The sequence below is a fragment of the Mesocricetus auratus genome, unplaced genomic scaffold (genome assembly GCF_017639785.1).
Source record: "Mesocricetus auratus isolate SY011 unplaced genomic scaffold, BCM_Maur_2.0 Super-Scaffold_100003, whole genome shotgun sequence".
NCBI classification, from domain to species: Eukaryota; Metazoa; Chordata; class Mammalia; order Rodentia; family Cricetidae; genus Mesocricetus; species Mesocricetus auratus.
Window position 1 is genome coordinate 22,856,612 of NW_024429188.1, and position 13,186 is coordinate 22,869,797.

The 13,186-nt window shown below is 33.0% G+C and overlaps 1 protein-coding gene across 5 annotated transcripts in view; it reads left to right on the top strand.

The window, feature by feature from the left end:
- The window catches only part of Cnksr2 (connector enhancer of kinase suppressor of Ras 2), a 222,923-nt gene that overhangs the window by 85,503 nt on the left and 124,234 nt on the right, over positions 1–13,186 (top strand). For all 5 annotated transcript variants that reach the window (XM_005074247.4, XM_021229609.2, XM_005074246.4 and 2 more), the window contains exon 6: positions 7,189–7,308. In XM_005074247.4, coding sequence (XP_005074304.1) covers positions 7,189–7,308 — 120 coding nt within the window. The remainder of the gene's footprint in view (positions 1–7,188; positions 7,309–13,186) is intronic.

The window sequence follows — 13,186 nt, forward strand, 5'->3', positions numbered from 1 at the left end:
GGTTTGCCCAGAACAGAGCTAGCACACCAGTGCCAGAACAGGAGAGGAAACTTTTCACAATGTAGACAGATGAAGATGGTGGAAGATCTTCCGGCAAGATTTTGGGCACTCCTGTAGTAAGAGTTCAAGAGAACATGTTAAGATAACCTCAAGATGACAAACTCTGAACACAGAGCTACAAAGGTGCTGAGAGATTTGCATACATGGTTTAGATATGTGGTTGGAATGGACCATTACCTGGAGACCTCAAAAAAAAAAAAAAACGAGCATCATTCATAGACCCTATATTGGAAGTAAGAAAATTTAATGCACAGACCATAAGAACCTAAAAGAGAAGCCTTTTTTTCTCTTGCAGTGTCCTTACAGTGCCCTCTACTGACAAAAAATATAACCTTGTGCCCAGTGTAAAGGAGGAAATGTGTAAACAACTACTCCCTTATCATAGAAAAGGCACTGAAGGGTAAATCTGGCACTGAAAATTAAATTCCTGTCACAGTGTGAGTAACACTTACCTCTGCAAAACCATATATGCCTCCTTCAAATTTCTTGAGTTATGGGGAAATACTGCTCAGAAGTTTCAGCTGCTTGGTCTCTATCTAAAAATAATATATACATATAATAATATTGAGAGAGATGATATAGTCTCTAAAATTACTGAGCTTATCCAGCTCATTTATTCTATTTGAATATAATTCCCAAAGCAAATTAAGTCACCTCTTCTTGACTTCACTGATGCATCTAAACTGTTGTCACCTTTGAGCCTAGAAAGTAATATGTCCTCTATTGTAGTGGTTCTCAACCTTCCTAATGCTACAACCCTTTAATACAGTTTTTTATGTTTTGGTGACCCTCAACCATAAAATTTTTGTTCCTACTTCATAACTGTAATTTGTTGCTGTTAGGAACTATAATGTAAATATCTGGTCTGAAAGATTACTTGATATGCGATCCCTGTGAAAGGATCATTTGACCAAAGGGGTCACGACCTACAGGTTGTGAGAACCACTGAGTGTTCTCTGCTTGGATTCCCACAACAAACCTCCCAGTCATTGCTTTCTGATCACAAAACAGCATTTAAATAGATCTAGTTCTGGTTTCCAGCTTAGATTGTGTCCCCATGCTAATGCAGAGAAGTAGGTACTGTCGTCTTATTAAAATTTGTATGTATGATAGAACTTAGACCCTTGGAAGGATTAAGGAATTTTCCCAATATCATGCAGTTATTGAGTTATAAACTGGGATTCAGTTCTGAGTTCTTCATGGCTGCCCTTTTATGAGAACCAAAATCCAATTCTGTGGCTCAGAAATGAATGTGTATTATTTCAGTGACTTTCTGTTGATAGTTTTCCATTCGTATCTAAGGTGGGTAGGATTCTAAGATAGCCACCAAGATCTATGTTCCTGGCGTATAATTAGTAATGCTTGATTGTAGTTGAGATCAGAAGACACAATGAATAACACTCCCATATTACTAGGTTTTGTTCTATGAAAAAAGTGAAAGGATTCTGTTCAGATATGTTTAAAACCTTTTATCTTTTGACTTGGATATCATAGAAGAAAAGAAATTATCTTTGGTGAACTTAGCCTTTTGTGAGCCCTTTTAAAATGTCTCAAAGAAGATAAGAAATATTCTGTTGTTCTTGTAAAAGCCAGACACCACATGATAAGATGTCCTATGAAGAGTTCCATGTAATCAAGACCTGAGGGCAACTCTTGGGAGCTAAGAATAATCCCTGGATGATAGGAAGAAAGAAAGTAGTGACCTCAGTAGTATAGCCAGACAAAAATGAGTCCTACTAATGACCTAAATGAACATGAAGCAGAGACTCTCTCTTCGTAAGCCTTTCTTTTGGATATTTAGCCCTGTTGATATCTGACAGGCTTACAAAAATATAATATGCAGAGTAAGACCTGGGTCTAGTATCTGGATCCCTAGGTCACAGAAACTGGGAAACAATAAGTGTGTTATTTTAAGCCCCTGAGCTTATGATGATTTGTTTCAATCCCAATTACATGACCAATTTAAATTTAAACTCAGACCATGCCAAAACAACTTGAAAATTTTGAAATAAACCAAAAAAGAGACTAGTAATCAAGAGAGAATAATTATGAAAACATTTCTCTTGGTCATTTAAATCTAATTGTTGAATACTATATTTCCACCTCAAAATTGTTATTTTTGAAGAGTTGGGAAGTCAGTGGAAGACAAATACTTTATTGAGCTTCATGATTTTGGGGGTTTTGCTTTGACTATACCTTTAACTCTGTCAACTTGTACAGGTTGTTTGACCTCTTAGGATCCCCATGTGTCATTTACGAAGACTGAACAAAATGTTCTCAGTTATGTTTATTGAAGTTCTATACCCATAAAGATTTTAACAATTATAAACTTTAGTGACAGTGGATGCTATCAATAATTATCAAGACCTACGCATTTCAGTGTAAGAATTTAGAAGGAAAGATTATTTGAATGCTGTGAGTTTTCAATTAGTATCTTTAACTCATAAGCTCTTAGGGGTTATTGCTGCTTTTCTGTTTTCAGGAACTGCAAGCGAAATATGCTTAATGTTTGTGATGCTAAGGTTACAACCTAAAATAAATTACCAGAAACGCTACTCCACGCTGTGGAATTGTAAACATTGTATTTGGTATTTAATTCACATGGCATACAGTCTGTGATTATTGACTATATGAATGGCTTTAATGCAGGCATGATTATGGTCATAGCAGGTTCATTTCATCTTATTGTGTTTTTTTTCTCTGCTGCCATATTTTTGTAACAAGAGAAATTATTAGAGGTTTTCAGGGCTTTAGAGGAATGACTTTACATGACTTTTATTTACTTGCATCTGTAGTTGATTCCTGAATATATTTGAATCAATCCTTTCTAGACATAATTTTGATATTACATTAAAATTTATTACTCTATTACATTGGTTTTTAAGTTGAAATGTCTTTCAATTGTCATTACTTATCTAAATAAAAATTATTCCTATGTTGGGGAATATGTATATGAAATTTTATTCCTGAACTTTATTCTTTCAAAGTTATCTGAATGATTGTGCGTTCTATTTTAATTATGTACTATAGATAGACATACAGAATTTCTAGCTAAATGCCCAGTGAGATGGCTCAGTGGGTAAAGGCAGTTGCCAGAAAGCCTAACAAATTGATCTTGTTCCCTGGTGGAAAACAACCAACTTTCAAGAGTTATCCTCTGAATTCCACATTCTTGCCATGGTGTGCACGTGTATGTGCTTGTGTGTGCGTGTGTGTCTGTGTGTATGTATGCATGTACTCATATACTCACAAATAAATGTGGTAAAATGAAGTTCTAGTTCAACAAAGACCTGTTAAGCACTGAGATGCTAGATATTATATTTGTATTTGTATTTCCAAATAAAATTTGCCCTTTAGAATTCTCACCGTCATTTGAATCAATGTGTATTTTATACAAATTTCATCCCAAAGTGACAGAGATGCAGGCAAGATATATACTCATTTATTCTAGTATCCAAACTAAATAGTAAAATAAAAGCATACTCCGTTCTCTAAACTGTTATAATTGAAAAAAATGTTTATATCGGTACCTAGCATTTCACACAATAAAACTTTACTCTTTTCAATGTAACTGATAGTAAACCTGAGTAATTTAAATTATGTGTGTATTAAATCATATATTTCACATGTATGCCATTTGCTGATTCCTTAATTTATTGTGGTTTTATATTTTATAATCTTTGTTATTAATATTCATGTATAGAAATGAAAAGTAGAAGTTGCTTTTAACCTAGTGAGCCTGAGTTTTTTTTGTTTTTGTTTTAACAAGGTCAGATGGATTAGAATCCTATTTAGTAAACATAAAGATGTTTCCATTTACTCACTCCAGTATATTCTGAAGAATACTGAACAAAGAGAGGGAGAGGGAGAGGGACAATTATCTGTAAAAACGAAAATATTGGGTGTGCTATGTAGTTAATGTAAGACTTTCCCATCTCTTACCTTTCCACAGGGTTCGTGTTTAAATCACTTGATTCATTTCCATTTAAAATATAAGAGGTTATACTTTATGTATTAGTCTAGTATGTCAGATAAGTTCAGAGATAATGAATGAATGTTATGTCTTATTATCGGTTAATCAAATGAGGCTATTTTGTAACTTCTCTAAAGTGCTTTAATATCATATTATGCCAAACATATTTTTCCAGATCTTCCTTTACCCCTTAGAATTTTCATATTAAGATAGACAAGCTGATTCTCAAGAACATATCTGGGTGGTACTCCATAATCTAACATTACAAACTATTAGTTATATTAATTCATATTTGACATTAATATAAACTATCCAGTAGAAAAATAACCTAAAATCATTTATATTTAAATTGTTCTTCATCATAACTAACCTTTTCTGACTGGAGAGATGGCTCACTGTTATTCAGTCATTAATCCTTTGTCACAATCTAGGGTAGATTATGACAATCCAATAAAATAGCCAGAGTACTCATTGTCATTGTATATTTCCTTAGATTTATTTGAGTGAGTGCTGAATCAAGTCACTGGACCAGCATCTTATTTTATTTGACACATATTGACACACATACTTATTCTTTGCTTTTAGAACTAAAGATGTGAAATCCTTTGAATTGAATATAGAAAAAAGAAAATTGCCCTTTATGAAGTGGTTACCAGTCATCTTCTTGATATTAGTAGGACTTCCCTTTTGTTACTAAAATTTCCATAAGCTTTTGAAGAAGGGCTTATTCTAGACAATATTTTAAATTGTCAAACACTCACATATGTGATTTAATTTTATATGTTTTTAATTGTGTTATCTAATACAAATCTAACACAGACAAAACAATACAAAGGGAAGTCAATTAGAAACAAGTTAATAAGTAATAATCAAAATAAACACAATAATTAAGAATTTAGATCATTCTGCAAAATCAGCAACCATAACTGTTTTTTAGCCTAATTCTCACATGTGTTCAGTGGCTATAATAATACCTACTTCGGGAAGTTAGAAGGATATTGAAATTTAATATGAAGTTGTTTTCATTGTGCCAAACATTTGTAGGCAATCTATATCTAATTTCTGCTTGCAATAATATCAGATAATAATTACAATATATCTCTTCTCTTATTGTTTTTCTAAAATACAGTCTTGCATAGTGTTCAATATGATTGAGCTCTAAAATACTAATATTAATGTAAACCTGGTGTGATGGTTCAAAACTGTATTGCAAGCACAGTGGAGGCTGACACAGAAAAAAGGATTCATTTTAGCTCACAGCTCTAGGTTCCAGTAGGGAAAGTCACAGCAGCTACAGTTTGATGGAGCTGGTAATACCGCATCCATAATCTGAAACAGCAATGAATGCATATATGTCATTGCTCAGCTAGTTTTTCCTATTTCCAAACAGTCCAGGATCTCCTGCCTAGGGAATATTCCTAGCCATAATCAGTAGGTCATTCCACTTAATTAATGTAACTGAGATAATCTTCACAAGCATACCTTTAGGCCAACATCCTAGGTGATTTTAGATTGTCAAGTTGACAATTGACACTAACCATCAATTGTGAGTAAATGTTTATCAAAGTAAATACTATCCTTGTATCCAAAGCACTGAGACCTTAATATCAGTAATAAGGAGAGGAATAAACTTGCTATGACTGCTGTGTACCAGTGTGATTGTTGTTTATTGTGAGATGGTCATGGAATTAAGAATATTGTCTTAATTCATCTCATGTGTAAGAACTGAGGACTTTATAGAAAGAAAAACAATAGATAAGCATGTAAGTATTTGTTTATTATCTTTGATAGTGGGGTATTTTAAATATGTATTATCATATTATAAATTATAAACTTTATAAGGCAGTCTTCCTTGTATTATTTAATTTTCTTATTTGAAGTAAACAGCTTCACGGATTATAACTTGCTCACAGACAAAGACATTGTCAATGTGATAATTACATACATCTGTCCTCATATCAGGCCCGTATTTTTTTCCTCTGGAAATTGATGTTATGTGAGTAATGTCTGTCTTTAGGAGCTGATAACCACTATTAAAGTGCAGTTTTGAAAAACAGATGCAAAAATCATGAGTCCCATTACAGAAGCAAATTTAGCCTGACAGTTTCTGTAGCAAAGGGAAGCTAAACCCAGTGAGACAAAGAGGATCATTACCTTCCTGGAAGACTAATGCAGTCACCACAGAACAAGCAAAACCTAGGGGTGATAGAATCTTGCATCTTGCTTCCCACAAAACAGTAACTCCTCCAGTAAAGAAAAAAACTGCTGATTTGATCTTCTCCTCATTCAGATCAGATAAGGTATATTTGCAATGTTAAGATGTGAGTGGTAAGTTGGGTACAGAGAAATGTTAGAGATGACTGGAATATAAATGCTCCCTGCCTCAGAAGGGTTCAGAATAAGTTAAGTTTCTGACTGGTCATCGAAAGGTGAAGAAACAGATTGAGTTTGTTGCAAATTTTTCCTGATGGAAGTAGGAAGTTTTATACAAAGGTTAACTTGATCCAGAAAGTCATGACCAATGTAAGAGGAATTATCCAAACAAGTGATACATCTTTCAAGAAACTTGATCATTTTTTAAACTTTTCTTATCATTAAATAAAAGGATCCAGATTTTAATATTTTTTAGAATTTAGATCAATACAGTTTGGATTAAATTAAACCGCAATATCAAGAGGTTCTCAGTTTATCAAAATTGTTGGGTAATATGGTGCATCAAATAATATAAATAATACATAACTATAACTTGGATTAACACCCAGAAATAGAGTTCATGTATCCTTAACTTTAAAAATATAGACAGATACATTTTGTGTATTATGTGTACCTGGTGACCTTTTGTATAAGAATTTTTAAAAATTCAAGTACTGGTTGACATTCTTCCACTTTATGTTTTCCTCCTTAAAAAGTTATAATAGGGGCTGCAGAGATGGCTCCAAGAATAAGAGTGAGTTTAGTTTGCAGTACCCACACTGAGTAGCTCACAGCTGCCTGTAATCCAGCTCTAGAGTCATCTGATGCCTCTGAGGGATCGGCACTAATGTTCACACAGCCATATAATAAAAAATAAAGTGAAACGTTTAAAATTACAATAAATGGTGATTTGTATGTTACTTATAAATATGTTTACCATAACTTTTCTTTTTCACTTTCAGTGTAAAACTCTTTCTGGAGTCTGTGACCACATCATATCCCTGTCATCAGATCCTCTGGTTTCACAGTCTGCTCACCTAGAAGTGATTCAGCTGGCAAATATTAAGCCAAGTGAAGGGCTGGTAAGGGATAGCATGTTTATCAAAGCCATCATCTATCTGCACACAGCAAATGATAGGGGCAAAGAGGCAACGTTCAAATGTAGAAATCTAGGAATTTCCACAGATACTCACCCTTCTTTTCTTTTCATTTCCTGTAGAGGTGAGGGTAGTAGGAGTGTGTCATAAAAACCACCTTTAAAAGAAACCAATAAAAAGAGAGATGCTAAAGGTAATTTCTAAATTATCCTATTTAATTGGGTAGTCAGTGGTTGCATTCTTTCACCAATTAAAATTCCTTAGCTTAAGGACATAAGAGTTTTACAATAAGCACAGTGTTACCTACCATTCAAGTAGGTGTTTTCTATGTTTGTTTTACTTTGATTTATTCTGATTTTAATAGATCTTCCTTCCCGTTGAGTAAGTAGTTAAAGAAAAGTCACATTTTTGTGTGTGGGTCCATGTGTAGTGTATTGTATATGTTTGTCTGGGCAGGCATGCCTATTAACAACATGTGGGAGCCAGGATTTAACATTGAGCATCCTCTTCAATTGTTCTCTCCATTATTGAGACAAGAGTAACTTACTAAACCTGGAGCTCAGTAGACTAACTAACTTACTAGTCTGACCAGCCAGCAAGCTCCCCAATACCTCCTGTTGCTCCCAGCACTGGGAGAATAGGTAAGTTCCACTATGCCTGACATTCTGTGTGGTGGCTGGGGATCTGAACTCAGGTCTTTATTTGTACTTATCAGGTATTTTACCCACTGAGCCTTCTCCCCAGATATTATAATGTATAAGAATTTCATTCCTCACATCTCTTTTTATAAGAATTGAATAAGTAACTGGATAGTGCTACCACTAGGATAACATTCATGAAATGCATTGATAATTTTTATGATGTTAATAGTTTGTTCAGCTGGCTAAAAATATCTTAATTATAAATTTAACTCAAGGGAGAGCTTTTTAAATATAACTGTAGAAAGCAAGTATATAAAATTGATATGGATGAGAAAGACACAGACATACTAAACAGAAATGGCTGGAATGCATTTATCCACAATGTACCTATTATAATATAATATTGTTTTATCCTATGGTGTTCTGAACCTTCTCTCCATAGATAAAGATATTCTAGAAAATAGAAATCATGGAAACAAGCATATTCATAATGAGCTCTAAGTAATTTTATGTTTTTTCACACACGTGTATGTATGTCTTTAGAGTTATGTTTGTAATTATTTCAGAGAAGAAAGCGTTTATTGACATTTAGTTTCAGGTTGTTCCTGTATTCTATACAGCGACTTTTCTCCTGCTAGTGACAAATTGACTCTAGTTGTTCATAGTTTCTAGTGTTTTTGTCTGTCTGTCTGTCTGTCTGTCTGTCTGTCTGTCTGTCTGTCTGGTTGGTTGCCTGGTTGGTTGGTTTGCTTTGGGGTTTTTTGATTTTATAAGTGTTTCCTTGAAAAGATGAAAATCAAGTATAGCATCCTGTTTACATGACATCCTACTAAGTTGTAAGTACTGTATCTAATATTGGCTTATTTTAAAAGCTTATTTATAGTACTTTTAGGTTTATATGAAGAAAGCTTTATGATTTAGAATTCTCATTACAGCACTTCCCCCTTTATCTGAAAATTTTTCCTGTGGTTTCAACTAACATGATCACCTGCAGTCCTAAAATATTAAATGAAAATTCCAGAAACAATTATTAAATCTGAAATTGCATACAATTTTGAATAGTATTAGTAAATTTCATACCAACCTCCCTGGGACATGCATAATCCTTTTGTCCAGCTTAGCCAAACTATACATGATACCTACTCATTATCTCTTTAATAACTCTTGAGGTTATGAGATTGACAGTCATGACATTGCTAGAGCTTGTATTCAATCAACTCTTATTTAACTTACAAATAACCCAATGTGTACAAATAGTGGTGCTTACAAACCAGATATGCTAAGAAGAAGTCATAAAATGATTCCTATAACTGACAAATTGAAAATTATATTTATATAACCATGATTTCAGCATATAAGAGTTGTTATATAATAATATATAATCTATACACATTTATATAACCATTATGTTATATAATAATACATTATATATAATTACATTTATATAACCATTATTTCAGCATATAATCATAATTGTTCTATTTTATTAATTTTTCAAGACAGGGTTTCTCTGTCCTGGAACTCACTATGTAGACTAGGCTCACCTAGAACTCATAGAGATCGTATTGTCTCTGACTCACAAGTGCTGGGATTAAAAGTGTGTGCCACCACTGCCTAGCTATTAATCATTTTTAATCTCATTTAATTTGTAAATGAAAATTCATCATTATTATGTTTGTGTAAGAAAAACAGTACACACATATAGACATACTATGTTTGATTCTATTCATACTCCCAGATATATCGTAGGCTTTTTGAACATATCTCTATATGAATGGATCACTTTCTCCTCAATGGTTGTACTCCTTTTGATTACCTTTATCAAAGTAATTATTTTGAAGATAAAACACCCTCAGATGTAAGATACTGAGTATTCTTCTTTCAGTTATTGTCAATGTAAGATGTTCTTAGCATAATGTGTGCAGTAAAAAATTAGGGAACTAATACAACACTATATTAGTTTAGAATTTGCAAATCTGGAATAAAATTATTCACACAAAACATGAGAGAAGTGTTAACTTCTGTGGCCTTGATTTTGTCACAGAGAAAACATAGGGACAAGAGTACATCAAAGATGTTCTCTGAGCTTCATGACGCTATGATTCTAAAGAGTATTATTTGAATGCAACCACATAATTGCACTAAAATCATGGGGAACATTAGGCATGTGAAGTGAGATAAAACTAATTGATGGACTTTATGAACAATTTATTTTCTCTATGAAAATTTAGCTCCTGGAGAGATCTTTTTAACTTAAGGTAGATCTGTATCTACTTTTGAAATGGACTTAAATTTAAAGTGGCAAGAACCAAGCATTTAAGTAGGAAAGGAAAAAATGTAGAAGTTATGATAGGTATTAAACATGCTTTCTACTTGCCTTTTATTTTCCTCACAGCCCGACAGAATAAGTACTAATTTTCTCATTTTTGCAAATAAGAAGAGAACCACTGATTTTTACTGATTGCTTTGCATTAAATAATAACCAATAGAGGCAGGTATTTATGAGGTGAAGCTAAATAAAATATATCTGGCAAATATTTTTTTCATTATCTTATATCCAAATTTGGGAATGGCTGAAGGGAGGTATGAGCAGCTTAAGAGGATAATCCTGAATTTGAATTTGTATAAAGAACTTAATTTTTAAAGGACAGCAGGCAATATTTCAACTGAATTGATATTTCACAGACAAAGAAAAACCTAAAATGTTGAGTATTAATTGAAATAATTAAGAGTAAACCTCTTTCTAATGATTCATATCAAGTTTGCAAAAGATTAGAGGCTTTACATGACTCATCCAAGTGCTATTTTAAAATGCACTCACTTTTAAGTAACCTTAGCTGACGGTTAAAATAAATCGATTTATGAATTTGACTAACATTTTGTAAGTGCTTAACCATGGGAAATGTCTAAAAGGCAAATGCAAGAGGAGAGACTGCAAACAAGTGTGCTTAGTTGTGATTAAGCCATGTGACTTGCCTTTAAAAACAATGATTAGCAGAAAATTTTGAAATGTGGAAATGAATTCTATTAAAACATTTAAAAGCTGAATGACAGACAAGAGGTGATGAGTTGAATAGATGGGAGGGGCCTCAAGGCATCCTTCTGGAAACCTGGCTTCAGGCTTCCTTCTCTTGTGAAGTGCTTGAACTACCTGCAAATGTGCCTTGTTTTACCATCACGACTGTTATTGCTTAGCTGGTACTTGGAGATGAAGTGAATCAAACATCATCTTAGCATGCTGAGCAAGGGAAAGGAAGCTGTTCAAATCAACGCCAGAATTAACTGTTTTTCCCCAAAAGAAAAAAATAAGAGAGATGGTTTTAATAGATTATAAGACCAATGTTCGTCACATTTCCAGAAAAACAATGGTATTTGAATGCTGTGTCCTCCTGTTTGACACTTTCTCAGAGAGGAGCAATAATGGGGAATATTCTCTGTGAACTCTTTACCATCTTTTGGTTCCCAACTCTTGGACATTTTTTCTAACTAGTTCTAAGGAGAGAAGGATATATAAATCCATTTTCATTATTAAAAGAAGTTATAACAAATGATTTATTGACATTAGAAATGATGATAAACAAATAATACTTATTCTTGTTCCTTTTAAAATCATGCTTTCTGTTCCTTTGCTCATGATTGTGAAAAGGTTTTAGAGTTGAACTCTATTTATCTATATCAAATCTTAATTGTTTATTGTTGTTGTTTTGAGGCGGGGTCTCTCTGTATATCCCTGGCTGTCCTGGAACTCAATATGAGACCAGGTTGACCTCTGCCTTTCAAATGTTGGGATTAAAGACTTGCACCATCATTCCCAATGCTAACTTTATGTAATTATTTACCTTACCTTAATCTGAAAATAACTTTATAGATTATAAAGGTGTTATTATCTTACCAATGATTTAATCCTCTGCCTACTAAATACTTTAAGTTAAAATTGTGATTTCTTTTAAAATATACTAGTTTCTGCAGTAGTTACACATAAATATTATTTCCTGAAACATAGATTTCCATAATTTTCATTATCCATGGAGTTGGGTTTCTTTTCTGAACACTTTTATTAGTATACTAGATGTTCTAGTATACCTTCCTAGAACCATTTAAAACTCTTGTCAAATACCAGTAATCATAATCAATGTACCTTGTATTGAAAACTTTGTAGAAATATAATTAACCTCTACTTAACATTACCAAAGATGACATTAAAATACGTTTGTAAACTATCCAGTGTCAAATGTAGGTACTTTTTCAAACTACATTATGTATACTCCATATGTGGTAAGGTTATTTTTAGACTTTTAGACTAGGTTTCAACAGTTAGGTGTGTATGTAGTTCATTGGAAGAGAGCTTATCTTTCATGAGTGAGGCCTGTGACTTGATCCCTGGGCCTGTCAGAAAATAATATACATTAATTACTGGGTGTTTTTTTTGCTTTAATTTTTTACAATGTCCAGGTATTGTGTTTTAATGAGAAAATTGCATTAACCTTCTCGTAAAAGATTCCGAAATCAGAAATTCAGTGGTTGAGAGTGTATTTGGATTCAGACAAGAAACCTGACTTCACCACCTTAGATTTGCTCTCTAGGCATTCTGTGACTCGGTTTCCTTACCTCCAAAGCAGTGTCAATGACAGTTACACCACATAAACCTTTGTGAAATAAGCATTAGTTACTTAAAAACATGCCCAAGCACATTATAATAGTTACTAGTGGTGATGGAGATATAGGTAGATAGATAGATAGATAGATAGATAGATAGATAGATAGATAGATAGAGGATGATTGTTTTCTAGTCCAAATAATATGTTTTATTTCTTTTGCTGTCATTTCCCACTTTAATTTGTCACTACCTTTTAGTGGAAAACTTTTAAAAAATGTAGTATTTGCCTCTTACAAATAGTATTTAAGATCTTTTATTGATTTGATAAAATCTTGCTAATAGGGTAGAAATGTCTCTCCTAAGATTTATAACATTTGCTTTCCATAAATAATGGGATAAATATTAATTTAAAAGTGTGTATGTCATACTCTCTAACCAGCATAAGTTTGAATATTACTATATTGTTAGAGCCAAAAATGACTAGCCAATTTGTCAGGTAATTTCTATGTATACTTTTGTTTGGGCTATTACTTATTATTCTATTAAACTGTGAACTTCCATTTAAGAAACTAGAGTTCACTGGCAAACAACCTTCATTGTAAAATACATTCATATCATTTCCCTT